Source organism: Apium graveolens, unplaced genomic scaffold, assembly GCF_009905375.1.
Source record: "Apium graveolens cultivar Ventura unplaced genomic scaffold, ASM990537v1 ctg2755, whole genome shotgun sequence".
Classification (NCBI taxonomy): domain Eukaryota; kingdom Viridiplantae; phylum Streptophyta; class Magnoliopsida; order Apiales; family Apiaceae; genus Apium; species Apium graveolens.
Genome location: NW_027417788.1, coordinates 52632 through 66964, shown reverse-complemented (window position 1 = coordinate 66964; position 14333 = coordinate 52632). Strand labels below are relative to the sequence as shown.

The following is a 14333-nucleotide window of genomic DNA, read 5'->3' as shown; positions in this document are numbered from 1 at the left end:
CATGTCACCATCAACACCATTAAACAAATATTCATGACCTTCTTATCCTTATGAACTTGTTTAATATCTGGATCAGACCATTCTGCTCTAGGCTTTGGGATGGATGGCTTATTTACTATCGTAGCTATCATAGGGACATGTGGGTCTTTCTCAATGCAGTCCACATATTCTTAATCTTGAGAGAGTAGATGCAGATGCATCTTCACCTTCTAATGGTGATGGGTGTCTTTATCCAGAAATGGAATTTTTACTCCAACATCCTTTCTGCTCATCTTGTTAGTTGTTGTGATCTTTAAACTCTTTGTTCTTCAAGAGCTTACTCTGATACCAATTGTTATTCCCTACAATCTAGCAAAGAATTAGAGAAAGGGGGGTTGAATGTAATTCTGGCTACTTTTTCAATTTTAAGAACAGTTTTACTGTGAATATATAAATGTGTTTGATTTGGCTATGGTGCGGACTGAAAGTATGGATGAAATCAAACACAAAGTAATTAAATACAAGTCTTTTCAAAACTTTCTGGTGGATTGAACTTTTCCACCAGAGATATATATTAATATGAGAACTCTGTGATGCAATGTTTACACACAGCTGCTTACAAGTTGAACTTACAAAGAACAGAGAAATTCTTTACAGATGTAGCTTTATCTATTTCTCTGGTAATTGCTTAATAACTGGATACAATTCAACTTGCTACACTTGGTTTATATATCACTAGGATATATGACAAAAAGATAAAAAAATAAGACAAAATGTCCCTAGTCTAATTTCATGCTACTTTATTTCTCCATCCAACATCTTTGAATACTTCAGTTTAACATGATGAAATGCTTCTTTATTCTCTAAAACCTGTAAATAGGCTGCAGAAATATGCTTCTAATCTTATTGTAACATAAGTTACCCTTTTAAACGGATGTTAAAGTGATCATCCGATGAAGGCTACAAATTCACTGAATTAAATCTACTAAGTGTTTTGTTCAACATATCATCAAGTGCACTACATATTTCTAACAATCTCCCCCAATTTATGTCTACTGGAATTGTAGCCATAAATTAAGAGAAACTTGATAATAACAAAACACCCTATGAATACAGACAGATTTCTAGTAGATAAAATTAACAAGTGCTGCAATTTTTTGATAAACACAGAGAGGAAGGTTTGTAGAAAATTTCACAGGTCATTTCAAGGTGCTCCTCTAGATTTAGCAAATTTAGCTTATTTCCTTGATTGTCTGAACTTCTTTCTCAATTTCACATTATTTTCTTCAATCTGGTGGTGGAGTTGCCTGTAGAATTCAAATTCATCCTCATTTGACTGATCCAACTTTTCTTGTATCTCCTTGAGAGTTTCATTGCTAGAATGTTTTATTTGATCTTCAAATTTGAAGAATCTTCTGATGTATTTTTCATCCTTGAACTCCATTATCCAATATGGCCTCAAATGTACCCTATCTCCAGTAAAAGGAATGGTTAATACTCTTTGTAGTGCATTTGGATTCTTCTGTTGTTCATTATCTCCTCAATTTTGTTCAGTAACCATTTTCTTGGCAACAATGTTAAATCCAAAATTCTTCTTTACTGAGGAGAAAATCTTCACCAAAACAGAATAACCTTCATTGAGAATTCTGTGAAGTGGCCAAGTCATCTCTCTTCCACCCTTGTACCTAAAGACTAATCTTTCTGGAAGATGTTTGTAAGCATCAATAACTCTAACTTTTTCTAGCTCATCCAGATAAAGATTTATGTCTGAGAATTCTTTAATGTCACAAATGAAGAGTTGATCTCCCTTGTTGACAATGGGTTTGGGTTTGGTCACTGACTTGAATTGAAGTTTGACAGACTTGACCATCTTGACTGCTCTTTTCTTTGTCTTTCTTGGTTTGACATAGATTGGAATGTTTAAATCAGGAAGAGGCAGGTTGTCCCAATTATAAGGAAATCTGAGGAGAAAGGAAACACACAAAGTCTATTAACAAAGTTGCATTATGGTGATGTACAGATGCTAGATGAAGCAATTATTTATTACAGTCCATAATTCAAGATAAAAAGAATATTCCAGTACGCTTTGTGGTATATATTCAATATGCATATTCATTCTTATATTGGTTAATTGGTTATTTTTATTTTTAATATCATGGTCGTATCTATATATCTGGCTTGTTACTTTTCATGTCATTTATACTAGTTGATTTTTACCTACTACTATTGAAGGAAATAATGGAAACTAAACATAGTCTCTAGTCGTTAGTCCACCTTTTGAAGAAATCTATCTATTAATAAAATTAGATGTTGAAGAAATCTATCAAATTGTTGAATTGGGGTTGCCGGAAAGTGCCTGGAATCCGGCTAGGTTTTTTTAAAACCTGGAAATACAAACTTACGACGGTTGTTCATCACATATTTCGTCGTAAATAGTCCCTAATTCCTAAAATATGACGTTTTTTTCTGTCAGAAATTTCTAACTTACGACGCATTTTTCTGTCATAAAATTATGTTTTATCTTATTAAAAGTGGGTTCCATAAAGTAATATCCGACGTTTTTTCCGTCGGAAGTACATAACTTACGACGTTATTTTTCGTCGTATTGATTATGTGGTCCCCTACTTCCTAACTTGCGACGCGATTTTATCTTGTGACGAAAAAACGAACTTACTACTCGACCAAAAATGACGATTTTTTTCCTTTATAAATGGCTCAATTATGACGATTTCAGTTCAAAAAAACCGTCGTAAATGGCCAGATTTGTTGTAGTGTATCAGGTACAAGCTTTTAGATATTCTTTAAAACTTTGATACTGTGTCATTCTATTGTGTAAAATATGTACATCTTAAATGCCTTTGATGTGGTGTTACATAGTACCAAGTTTTGTGGTTTTCATTTATAGACGCTGGCCACGGTTTAAGTTGGGATACACCAAATATAGAGATGCTGGTTGATTTTTTGAATTATTATCAGAACTGGGATCCTTCCTACACAAGGCAGAGGATATTGCATAGCTGCTACACATGTTTCGTCCCAAACGACGTACCAGCTTAAAAATTTGGATTCTTAGTTTTCTTACAACTTGTATTATATGTCCTACGCTAGAGTGTACTGATGATGATAGATGTATTGGTTGAATGATAATTAGTTGAATGTATTTTCTAAATTGTGCAATGGACATATATTTTATGACTCCAAGGTTTTTAATTTTGTAAATGCATCAATTTTCTTGTAACAAAATGGTTGTCTAATAATTCAATATACATCATTTTTACTGTGAAAAAGCTTATATAAAAGAATAAAATATACATCACTTTTGTTGTGTTAAAAATGATGTCAAAAAGTACAATATACATTAGTTTCTCTGTGTTGAAATCGAAGTCTAAAAATTGATAGACATCACTGTTTTGAAGGAAATATATGTCTAATGGGCTGAAAGACATCGGTGTATGGCCGATGTCTACAATAGACATCACCGACATCAATATCTGTTGCAAAACAACATAGACATCGCCGAAAATCGACGTCTATGGACATTTTTCTTGTAGTATATTGATTCATAGCAATTTTTATGGATCTTGTACATTATATCATAAAGGGAGATGATGGGATGAGATTATCATTAAAGATACATCTTATAAAGCACATTCCTATGATGGGGGTAAGTGGTGTAGGAAATGTAACAGGTACATTGGAATAGTGGACAATGTGCCACGGAGAAATTCATGTTAAATTGCTACTTGCAATATTATGATCAAACAACATTTCTTTCATGCTACTTTTATAGGCCAATTTTTTTGCTTTTCTTTAACTCACCTACTAGCTCGATTTTACTTTTTTTTAGCCGAATTTGATTTTAGTTTAATGTTTTCTCAATGGATCAATGAAGTATTTCTAAAAAAATTGCATGCAAGTTGTCAATGAAATGAAGGAATTAAGAATTCTAAGACTTTTGAATAAAGAACTTACATATCTTAAAATAATCCAAAAAAATTCAAAAAACACAGTGACCACTTTTTATTTGGGGGATTGAAGTTGGTAAATAAGCTCACTTTCATAATTTTATTCTTTTGATAACTTAATTAAATATTTACCTTTGATTTTTCAATAATGAAATTGTTGACTTTGTTTTATTATTGGTAATATTGTAATTTAAATGTGAATTGGAGTTTAAATTTTACATCATTTCTCTCTTGAAAAAAAGACTTTTTGAGAAAAAAAACTCGTACCTTCACCTACTAAATTAAATATTATTTACTTGAAAATAGTTAATTTTTTGAAACAGGTAAATTTATGATGATATATAGAGGGTGTGCATATTGTGTATTGAGATTGCTAAATTTGATCTTTAAGGAAGAAATAAAAATGATAGAATAAATGATAAATTTGCTTCACACATATCATTTTTTGGAATAACAATTCAATTAAAATAATAATTGACAAAATATATTTAATATTATCAAGTATTACAAAATATTGTAGAATTATTATTAAAACTACAATGATATATGTTGAAAAAAAAATAATGTATATATTACTGAAATATATATTGATAACAGCTATATTGGTAACGGCTATATTGATAACCTCTAAACCCTAGAAAACTCCCCTCCTAGAAAACTCCGCTCCTAGAAAACTCAGCCCCTAGAGCCCCTAGAAAACTCTGCCCTGTATTGTATCTATAAATCCCTTTTCACAAGCCCTCTCCCGATCAACATCTTCAATTACAAAAATCCCCAATTACAAAACACAAGCTCAGACATTTTACAACAGATCTGAAGATGTCTTCATTCAACACACCTATAGCTTCCCAACCCAACTACCCCCCACATTCTCAACCCAACCACCTCCCACAGTTTCCACCTAAGAAGGTCCCGCGTGTGCACAAGTTTAGGTCACTGGCCGATTTATATCAGGCCACAAAACAAGTTAATATACCAGTCGATTCTCGGCCCCATCTTCCCAACATCTCCCGCCCCCCAGTCCACCCAAAAGAGAAATATATAGAAGATCTCCTGAAGGCAACCATAGTTGTTGTGGCTCCACATATTTATTACAATGAGCTCACATGTAAGATATGTGGATTTGGGGACAAAGAGGACCAAATATTGATATGTGATGATTGTGATAATGGGTTTCATATGAAGTGTCTGAGACCGGCTGTTCTTGAAATTCCCCCTGAAAACTGGTATTGTGATGGTTGCCGCAGTAAGCACCCAGAAGGTATCTGTCACTCTACTTCATTACATTGTATGTTTGTGCGCGTCCTAATAAAATTAATATCTAAGTTTTAGTGGCACGGATCTGAAATACAAGTTAGTAATAATTGTTGTGACCTAAGTGTTGATTTGAGATTACAATTGTTACAATTGTTAATAATCCACTGGTTGTAGAACTTGTGTAACTTTAAAAATCAAAGTAAGGTAAATAGGAAAAATGTGGTCCTGAAATTTTTTTTATTTAATTTTACAATTTGGATTTCTTTTTAAATTTGATTTGATTATATTGCAGAATCAAGGAAGAGGTATTTTGGGATTATAGCAAAATACATTTCACCCGAAGGTAAGATTTTATTATTTTTAAATCAAGTTATTGATCATTTTTGGAATTGTGTACATATATATATGTTGTTAATCTATTTTTATTGTTATTTAGTACATGAAGTGTTTTAATTTTAATTTTAATTTTGCTAATTTCCATATTATGTGACATAATTTTGTATTTTATCAATAGCATATTGTTTTATTAGTACTAATATTGTCAAAAGCAAAAACAGACCATAAATCCCCCTAACTTCTTTGCAGCAGGTAGGGGCCTATCTCTCAAAGTTGTGTACATCATTTAAACTAACTAGGTACAACTAAAGATGTGCTAATTTACTTAGTTGTATTATGCATTATTGTCATGACCTCATATTTTGATAGCTATCTTATATATTGTTGATATTTTACTTCCTCAAAAAAGGCTAAACGTTTGCCAAAAAAATCTACAAAATTTCTTCCGTACGTTCCAGCAAATGATGTTGAGAGTAGGAACAGACAAATGGATTCTCTACGTTTTGCTCTGCAGAGTAAGAACGTAGCATTTAGTGATAAACTGACATACTCACATGACATGGCTCCTAAATCTGCTAATCAATCCAAGTATGAGGCAGATGACATCCAGGTATATACATTTTAAATTTTAATTATAGGAGCACAACTCGTTTCCTTTGTTAAGTAATGTTCTTTTCTTTTCGAATTTATCTTAATTGAATGCACATTGTATTTAATGTTATATTTCTTATTTGGTTAGGAACTATCTACCGAAGATTACATAACAATAAAGAAATGTAAAGCAATGATGAAAGGAGGAAAATGTCCTCCTCTTAAAGTTGTTTTTGATGAAGTGGAAGGGTATAAAACATATTTGATAGATTAATTGGGTTTTGTTATTAATTATACAGATAGAATGTATATTAATTATGCATTTTTGCATTTCCAGGTACAAAGTTGAAGCAGATGGTCCAATCAAAGCCATGACTTTTCTTGCTGAGTATACAGGAGATGTAGATTTTGTCAGGAATCGGAGAGATGATGAGAATTTTGATAGCTTTATGACCCTCCTTACTTACAGAGACTCAGAAGAAGAAGATGGTCTCTTTATTTGCCCGGACAAGCGGGGAAATATAGCTGGCTTCATCAGTGGCATTAACAACCATTCTGCGTAAGTATTTATGTGGTTCATACCCTTTAATTCTATATTTTTCGTTGTCTAAAAAATATGGATACCCATACCAAAATATTGACTAGTGCTGTAAAAATACAGGGAGGGAAGAAAGAAGAAAAACCTCAAATCTGTGAGGTACAATGTTCGTGGTAAATGTCATGTTTATCTTATCGCTCTTCGTAATATAAAAAAGGGAGAACGACTTTGTTTCGATTATAATGGACAAGATAATGGATATGATACACAACATTTTATTTAGGAGGCATCCTAGGAATGAACATTTTTTTACCAATGTACTCATTCTTCATATTTGTTATTTTGTTATATATTTTAGTAAGGCTAAATGACTTATAATACATGTAGTTGTTGATATGTAGTTTCAGATTAATGACTTATAATAGCTACAAATTTTAGTTTCCGCAATAAATAGAATAAATTTATAACAACTAAATTAAGAGATTACATAATATATTTTGAAACCACGGTATTGTATAAGTCACATATAAAGCATTAAGAAAGTGCCACAACCTCTCCAGCATTACACACATGTAACCTACATCCGGGAGCTAATCCACAGTTTCCTTTTTCACAACCATGAAGAAAGAACAAGAAATTATTTTTTAGAAAAATTCTAATTTTATTCTTTAACCCCTAAATCTCACATTCTAATCAACTTCTATAAATTTGTTTTCTCCAAACATAGAATTATGTTCCTTCCTCTTGCAAGTTTATATATTTATATATATATTCTTGTTACAAATTTTTGAAGATCAGTTTTATGCACAGGGGCAAGTTTACTCACAAAAGTACTTAACATATTTCATATTGTATTAAATAAGTGATAAATTTGACACTGAATCAAACTTTGTGAGCTCCTTTATAAGTTTGATACCATATTAAGTAAAGAACTCATTTTAAAACTATAAAGTGTTAAAATTAGAAGGCCTAATAAAAATGAATTTATATTACAGTCTAACAATGATAAGTTTTCATGTAGTTTTCATAGTCCATTGGTGTAGCACCTGCCTATAACTTCCAAGAAAATTACTAATCAAATTTTATTATAATAAAGAGCAACTTCAACAAATTTCTAAAACTTTATATAGAATATATATATATATATATATAGTCCTCTAAGATACAAAACTTGTCTCATTCCAAGCAATATCTCGTTTCCTACGTCCTAACTTATTTTTTAATAATCAAATTTACTTATGAATTGGGAGAGAGAGAAATGAAGCTATCAAAAAGTAAAAAGTAAGTGATATGTACTAGTTAGGGAAGATATCACACTACAAGAAACACACAATACAAGAAATATGGCTTTTTTTGACCAGCTTATTTCGACCAACTCAAAATAATGACAAGAAATGATCGTGCAGAAATATCGGCGATCAGTATATGTGTATTACCGACCGCTTATTCTGACCACGGTCAAAGATTGTCAAATATTTTTTACTCTTGCTCGTGTGGTGTCTAGATCAAACAAAATTCTGATCAAGTAAATTGAATGTTGTTCGGTCGATAAATGTAAAAGTCAAACCTTGTTGAATAACCGTTAAATTGATCTACACATCAGCTAACTTCGACCAGTATACCAATCGGGTGTTGGTCGGTTTTTCTCGGGTGAAAAAGATGATCTCTAATTTTCTCTGCATTTATGAGAAAATGAAATATTTATGTTTTTTGACCGATTATGGTTATATATTCATGCATATGATCTATTTACTTATAGTTTATATCATCTTTTGATTTTTTTTTTCAAAATTGATAAGTTAATCTTGAGGTATATTACATACACACACATATATATATATTGATGATGGTTATAAGCGTGTGTGTTCATGCGCGCATGTCTTTATGTATGAATATGGAGTATATATATGATCTAACATATTTTGTTTGTATTTTTTATAAATGTAGGCATGGATGCGAAAGATCGTTTCTACAGGAAAGTCGTCTGGTAACTCACTGAAGCGAAGGAAAACTTATCGAAGCTTGAACAAAAGATGTAGGAGAAGAAGATCGAAAATTAACTAATTTATGAGATGGAGAAGTGTGGGATCACGATGGAGGAATTTGAAGAGCAATTGAAGGTGATCGAGTATTTTAAGATGACTTACAGCCATATTAGAGAATGTTGAATGTTGTTTGTTTTTTGTTTTAATTATGGTAATTTATTCGGTGTAGGTATGAACTGCGATTTAAATTTTTTTGGATTGTAAATGATGAACAGTGGATTTAATTATTGATTTTTTATTTGAAATTAAAAAAATTTCCTGATAGCTTTAAAACTATCGGGCAAATTTTTAAGACATGATATAACCAATACCGACCAACTATTACGACTGATCTACTTAATCATGACCGATTGTGGCTTTTCTTGGGATTTATGCGAACAATGACCATATTCATTATATATCGATCGAACTCATACAATACGGCCGATATCAGCCAGTCATTTCTATTTTTTAATCTAACTTATCATCTGACTCTATACCAACCACATTCGTCGGTAATTACACAGACAAATTTACCGAATGAGGCAACAGTCGGTAATATTTATCTATTGCGACCAACTTTAGGACCAAACATGATTGCAATTAGACATATTAAATTTTTCAACCAACCTATTTGATTGATTGGTGTGAGATATAATATTTTAATCACATGAAAGTTCGGAAAGTGACCAATGGGGTTGCTTTGGAGGTTTTTCAGTTATTTTTGCTCATAGTACTTCTTGACGTCATTTTTTGTATAATTTTAAGCTATTTACACACACACAGACATATATATATATATGTTATATATATATATATATTTGTGTGTATGTAGATCTTGTATTTTATGAATTATCAAATTTGTTGACGAACCTGAAGATTTGGAATTGTAAGTTTATTTTGTCCATGTAATTGTAAATTTCTTTGTATTTATGTGTAATATATTTATGTGTAGGTGTAATAAATTTGTGTGTGTAATAAACTTATGTATGTTTGTGTAATAAATGTTTACGTGTAATTAGTTGATGAGTATATTTGTATTTGTGTGTATTATAATTATGTGTGTAATGAATGTGTCTGTGAAATTGGTAGACGATGAGTATATTTGTATGTATAATAAATTTTTTACGTGTACTAAAATTTTGTACGAGTAATAATCTTATGTTTGTGAATTGATTAGACCAAAAAATATGTATATGTAGATGTCGTCCATGCTTAATTGGGATTGGATTTCTCGATGTTCAGAAAATCGATTTATATCATCAAATGATGAATATAGGAAATGTGTCGATGCATTTATTGAATTTGTTAGTGTACATTGAATTAAGGGAGAAAAAATAAGGCGCCCATGTAATACATGTGAAAATGGTAATTTTTTCAAGTTTGATGGAGTGAGAAATCATTTCCTTATGGATGGTTTTTTGGAAACTTATAAAGTGTGGGAGGTACATGATGAAAAAAATTAGGACCGAATACGAGCTTGTTCGCGAACATAAATGGGTCGAGTCGAACAGAAAAAATTCAGACCAACCGCTATTTGACTGTAAAAATAACTTATCAAATAATTTTTTTCGAAACTTTGGTTATATAACTAAAATATATATATCTTGACATCCATATGGTTGGATAGATTAAAGATATTTTTAAAAAAATTAAAACACCAATTCATGACTAAAAACTAGTTAGCGGTGGTAGTCAAACTAATGCTTGATTGTTAAAATAACAAACCGAATAAAGTTATCTTGATCTGAAACTTTGGTTATATTACTAAAATATATTTATTTTGACATCCATATGGTTGGATCGATGATAAATTTTTTAAAATAAGTTGAGACACCAATATAGTAGTGAATACTAGTTAGTAGTACTAGTCAAACTAATACTTGACACGGAGAATATATCATGCTGTCTAAAGAATTACCTCGTTTAGATATGCTGGATTTCCGGGTTAAAAACATGTTAGGATAATAAAAAGTGAAAAGTACGAGTGTGCATGTCGGTTTGTGCTCATTTTTCCGAAATAATGTTTTTGGTTCGGTTAACCGTTTATTGGTTCATGTTTTTTTAAAAAAAATTTTCTACCTAATTTTAATATGTTTACAAATTTAATAGTTATTAGCTTGAAAATATTATAGCATAAAAGAAAATATAATTTAAAATTCATTATAATAACACAATTTATATTTACAAAATGAGCTTATAATCAAATTTAAATTTTTAAAAAAACTATAGAAGACTGGTGGTGTTACTGTAAAAGAGGGTAGGGATTGACACTAAAGTGATAAAGTATTAAGAATTCTACACACGAGCTTCTATTTAAAGATCAATTTGTGTTCATCTATTATTTATATTAAATAATAATATTGGAGTTCAACGAACAAATTTAATTATGAATACTCTAATATATATTTATAAAATATTTATTTCAATTATTAATAATCATTTATTACTTCATAATTAATAATTATATTTATATCTACCTCATTATTATATAACATAATTTACTCATTTATAATTTTATTAATATTTATTAATACTTACATTATTATCTATGTCATATTTATTTCATCTGATCACTAATTTATAACATATTATTATATAATATAATTAAATCATTGTTAATTTCATTAATATTTATTAATACTTACATTATTATCTATGTCATATTTATTTCATCTTATAACTCATTTATAAGAATTTATTATTTGGTATGTATTTAACATGCATATTTATCTATAGCTCATTATCATTATCATATAGTGATTGTGTATATATGCATGTGTACATACATTAATACATACATATTAACATATATACTAATACTATATTATTGAATAGTTTTATTATTATAATAGCTTTTACAAGTATGTTCGTACTCAATTTGCTGCTGCTATTAACTCTATTCGTTCAGATAATGCACCTGAATTTGCAGATGTTACTTGCACTCAATTTTACAAAATTTATGGAATTATTCATCAAAAATCTTGTGTAAATCGACCCTAGCAAAATGCCAAGGTTGAGAGAAAGCACATGCAAATTCTAGAGATTGCAAGATGTTTGAAATTTCAATGTGGACTTTCTTTGTCCTACTGGGGAGAGTTTGTGATGACTGCCACTTACCTAATAAACAGACTACCCACACAAGCCTTAAATAACAAAATCCCATATGAAATACTTCACAAAGAGCCTACGTCATTTAACAATTTGAGAGCCTTTGGTTGTTTGATACTTGCGTCTAACCCAAGCCAAACTCATGATAAATTTGAACCGAGATCAGTACCTTGTGTGATAATTGGATACCCTCCTAACCCGAAAGGCTACAAATTACTGAACTTGACAAATATGCAGATGTTTGTTACTCGAGATGCCATATTTCACGAGACTGTGTTTCCCTTAAATCCTACCTCACCCCAAACATATGTTCACCCTGTTCCTTGTATAATGCCACAACTGCCTAAATTGAAAGATACTAGTGATGATGACATATTTGTCACTGAGACAGATGAAGCACCAGATATGTGACAATGAGGAAACATCTCAGGACTCCCCAGTGTTAAGAAGATCTACGAGAGTCACAAAAACACCTGCTTGGTTGGAAAACTTTGTTCATACAGCACTACCAAATGCCAACATATCGTATGTTGCTGATCAAGTTGTCAATCCTCAATTTAATTATTTCTTGGCATCTCTATCCAACAACAATGATCCTGTAACATTCAATTAAGCAGTGCAAGAAGCACATTAGGTAGACGCTATGAACAGAGAGTTGTCAGCTCAGGAGGACAATGGAATGTGGGAAGTCACTACACTACCACCAAACAAGAAAGCCATTGGGTGCAAATGGTTGTTCAAAACTAAATTTAATCCAGACGGGACAGTTGAGAGGCATAGAGCTCGATGAACATTCAATTAAGCTTACTATAGTTAGAACATTACTAGATATGGCTGCAATGAACGACTGGATTGCTATTCAGATGGACGTCACAAATGCTTTTCTACACGGTGACCTTCTTGAGACTGTGTATATGAAATGTCCTATACATCAAGCTTCTACACCATAAAAACTGGTGTGCAAGCTTGTAAAATCTTTGTACGGTTTGAAGCAAAGTCCCCTACTCTGGTTCAATAAACTCTCACAAAATCTGATCACGCTAGGTTACTTGCAATCAAAGACTGATTACAGTCTCTTCACAAACAGGAAGGAATTAAAAATCACCCTTGTGCTAGTATATGTAGACAATCTACTCATTTCTGGAAATTCCAATGAGGAAATCAACTCTCTCAAAGATCTGTTGTCAAAGTCATTTCACATGAAGGATCTGGGAAAAAGCTTCATCTTTTGTTGACAAAAAGAAAACCCACATCATACGACTGAAATCATTGACTAAAAGTAAGAAGTACCTCTTTCCAGATGGGGTCGGTGGAGAGATTGGTCCGCATAAGTCACCGTGGACCAGCTCTAACCATTTGCTAGATGCATAGCTTGACTGAGAGGGAAACGGAGTCCGTGTTTGCTTCGCCATGAGACATCCCTTGCATACTTCAGTAGGTTGAAGCAATCTGGGTAAACCTACAACCATATCATTTTCCTTCATGATGGACATTGCGTTAAAATTGACGTGGCCTAGGCGACAGTGCCATAGCCATGACTCTTCTTCCATCTTTGTATTCTGTATAAATAAGCAGGCACCTGGTGACTCTTCCAGCATAATTTTATACAGCCGATTCACAGACCTCTTAACTTTCATCAACGCCCTCCCATCTTTCTCATAAACCCACAATAGATCACCATGCATTACCACCTTGTTACCTTCTTCCGACATCTGTCCAAGACTTATAATATTGTTGCACAGGCATGGAATATAGAATACATTAGCAAATATTCTTTCTTCTCCATTTTTACACTTAAAAGTGATTGACCCTTTCCCTTTTATATTCACGGTTGACCCGTCTCCAAACTTTACCTCACCTGTTATTCCTTCATCCAGCGTCGAGAATTTTGTTTTATCTCCGGTCATATGATTACTAGCTCCATTGTCCAAGTACCATACTTGTGACGTTCTCTTCGCTATTGGGTTTGTCTCCAATCTCGGGATTACTTTCTCTTCGTTCAGCAACACCATTTGTGTCTTACTTTCATCTAGCTCAGACGGCAATAATGCAGGCTCGTCATCTTTGATTTCCACCAGATTTGCTTCAGACTTTTGATTTCTTTCTCGACGAGGCCTCCTGCAATCTGCAGCATAATGCCCCAGCATATTACAATTGAAACACCTCACAGTGCTTTTGTCTCGACTGATGCCTTTGAAACCACGACCACCTCGCCAATTGTTAGTCCCATCAGTGTTGCCTGTACGTTTTAGCCAGTCCTCCCATGTGAGTAAAAGTTTAGTGTCATTTTTCTCACGCCTGGACCACTCCTCCTCTGTCAACAACAACTTACTCCCTGCTGTCTCATTCTGCCCTTTCAATCTTTCCTCATGAGCTTGAAGCGAACCAACGGTCTCTTCAACTGTCATTTTCTCTAAATCTCCAAACTGCTCGATTGTTGAAGCTATTTGGAGAAATCTGGACGGAACCGCTCGAAGCAATTTCTTAACAACATATGATTCGTGCATTTCCTCTCCTAAAGCTCGAATGGTA

General features: G+C 32.3%; 1 protein-coding gene across 1 annotated transcript; it reads left to right on the top strand.

Moving 5' to 3' along the window:
• Positions 1 to 4763: 4763 nt before the first annotated feature.
• On the top strand, positions 4764 to 6949 carry LOC141700686 (putative Histone-lysine N-methyltransferase ATXR5). The gene is made up of 7 exons (XM_074504393.1): positions 4764 to 5205; positions 5494 to 5544; positions 5837 to 5850; positions 5947 to 6147; positions 6277 to 6377; positions 6466 to 6687; positions 6790 to 6949. Exons 1-7 carry the CDS (start codon positions 4764 to 4766, stop codon positions 6947 to 6949), a joined length of 1191 nt encoding a protein of 396 aa, XP_074360494.1.
• Positions 6950 to 14333: the final 7384 nt, after the last annotated feature.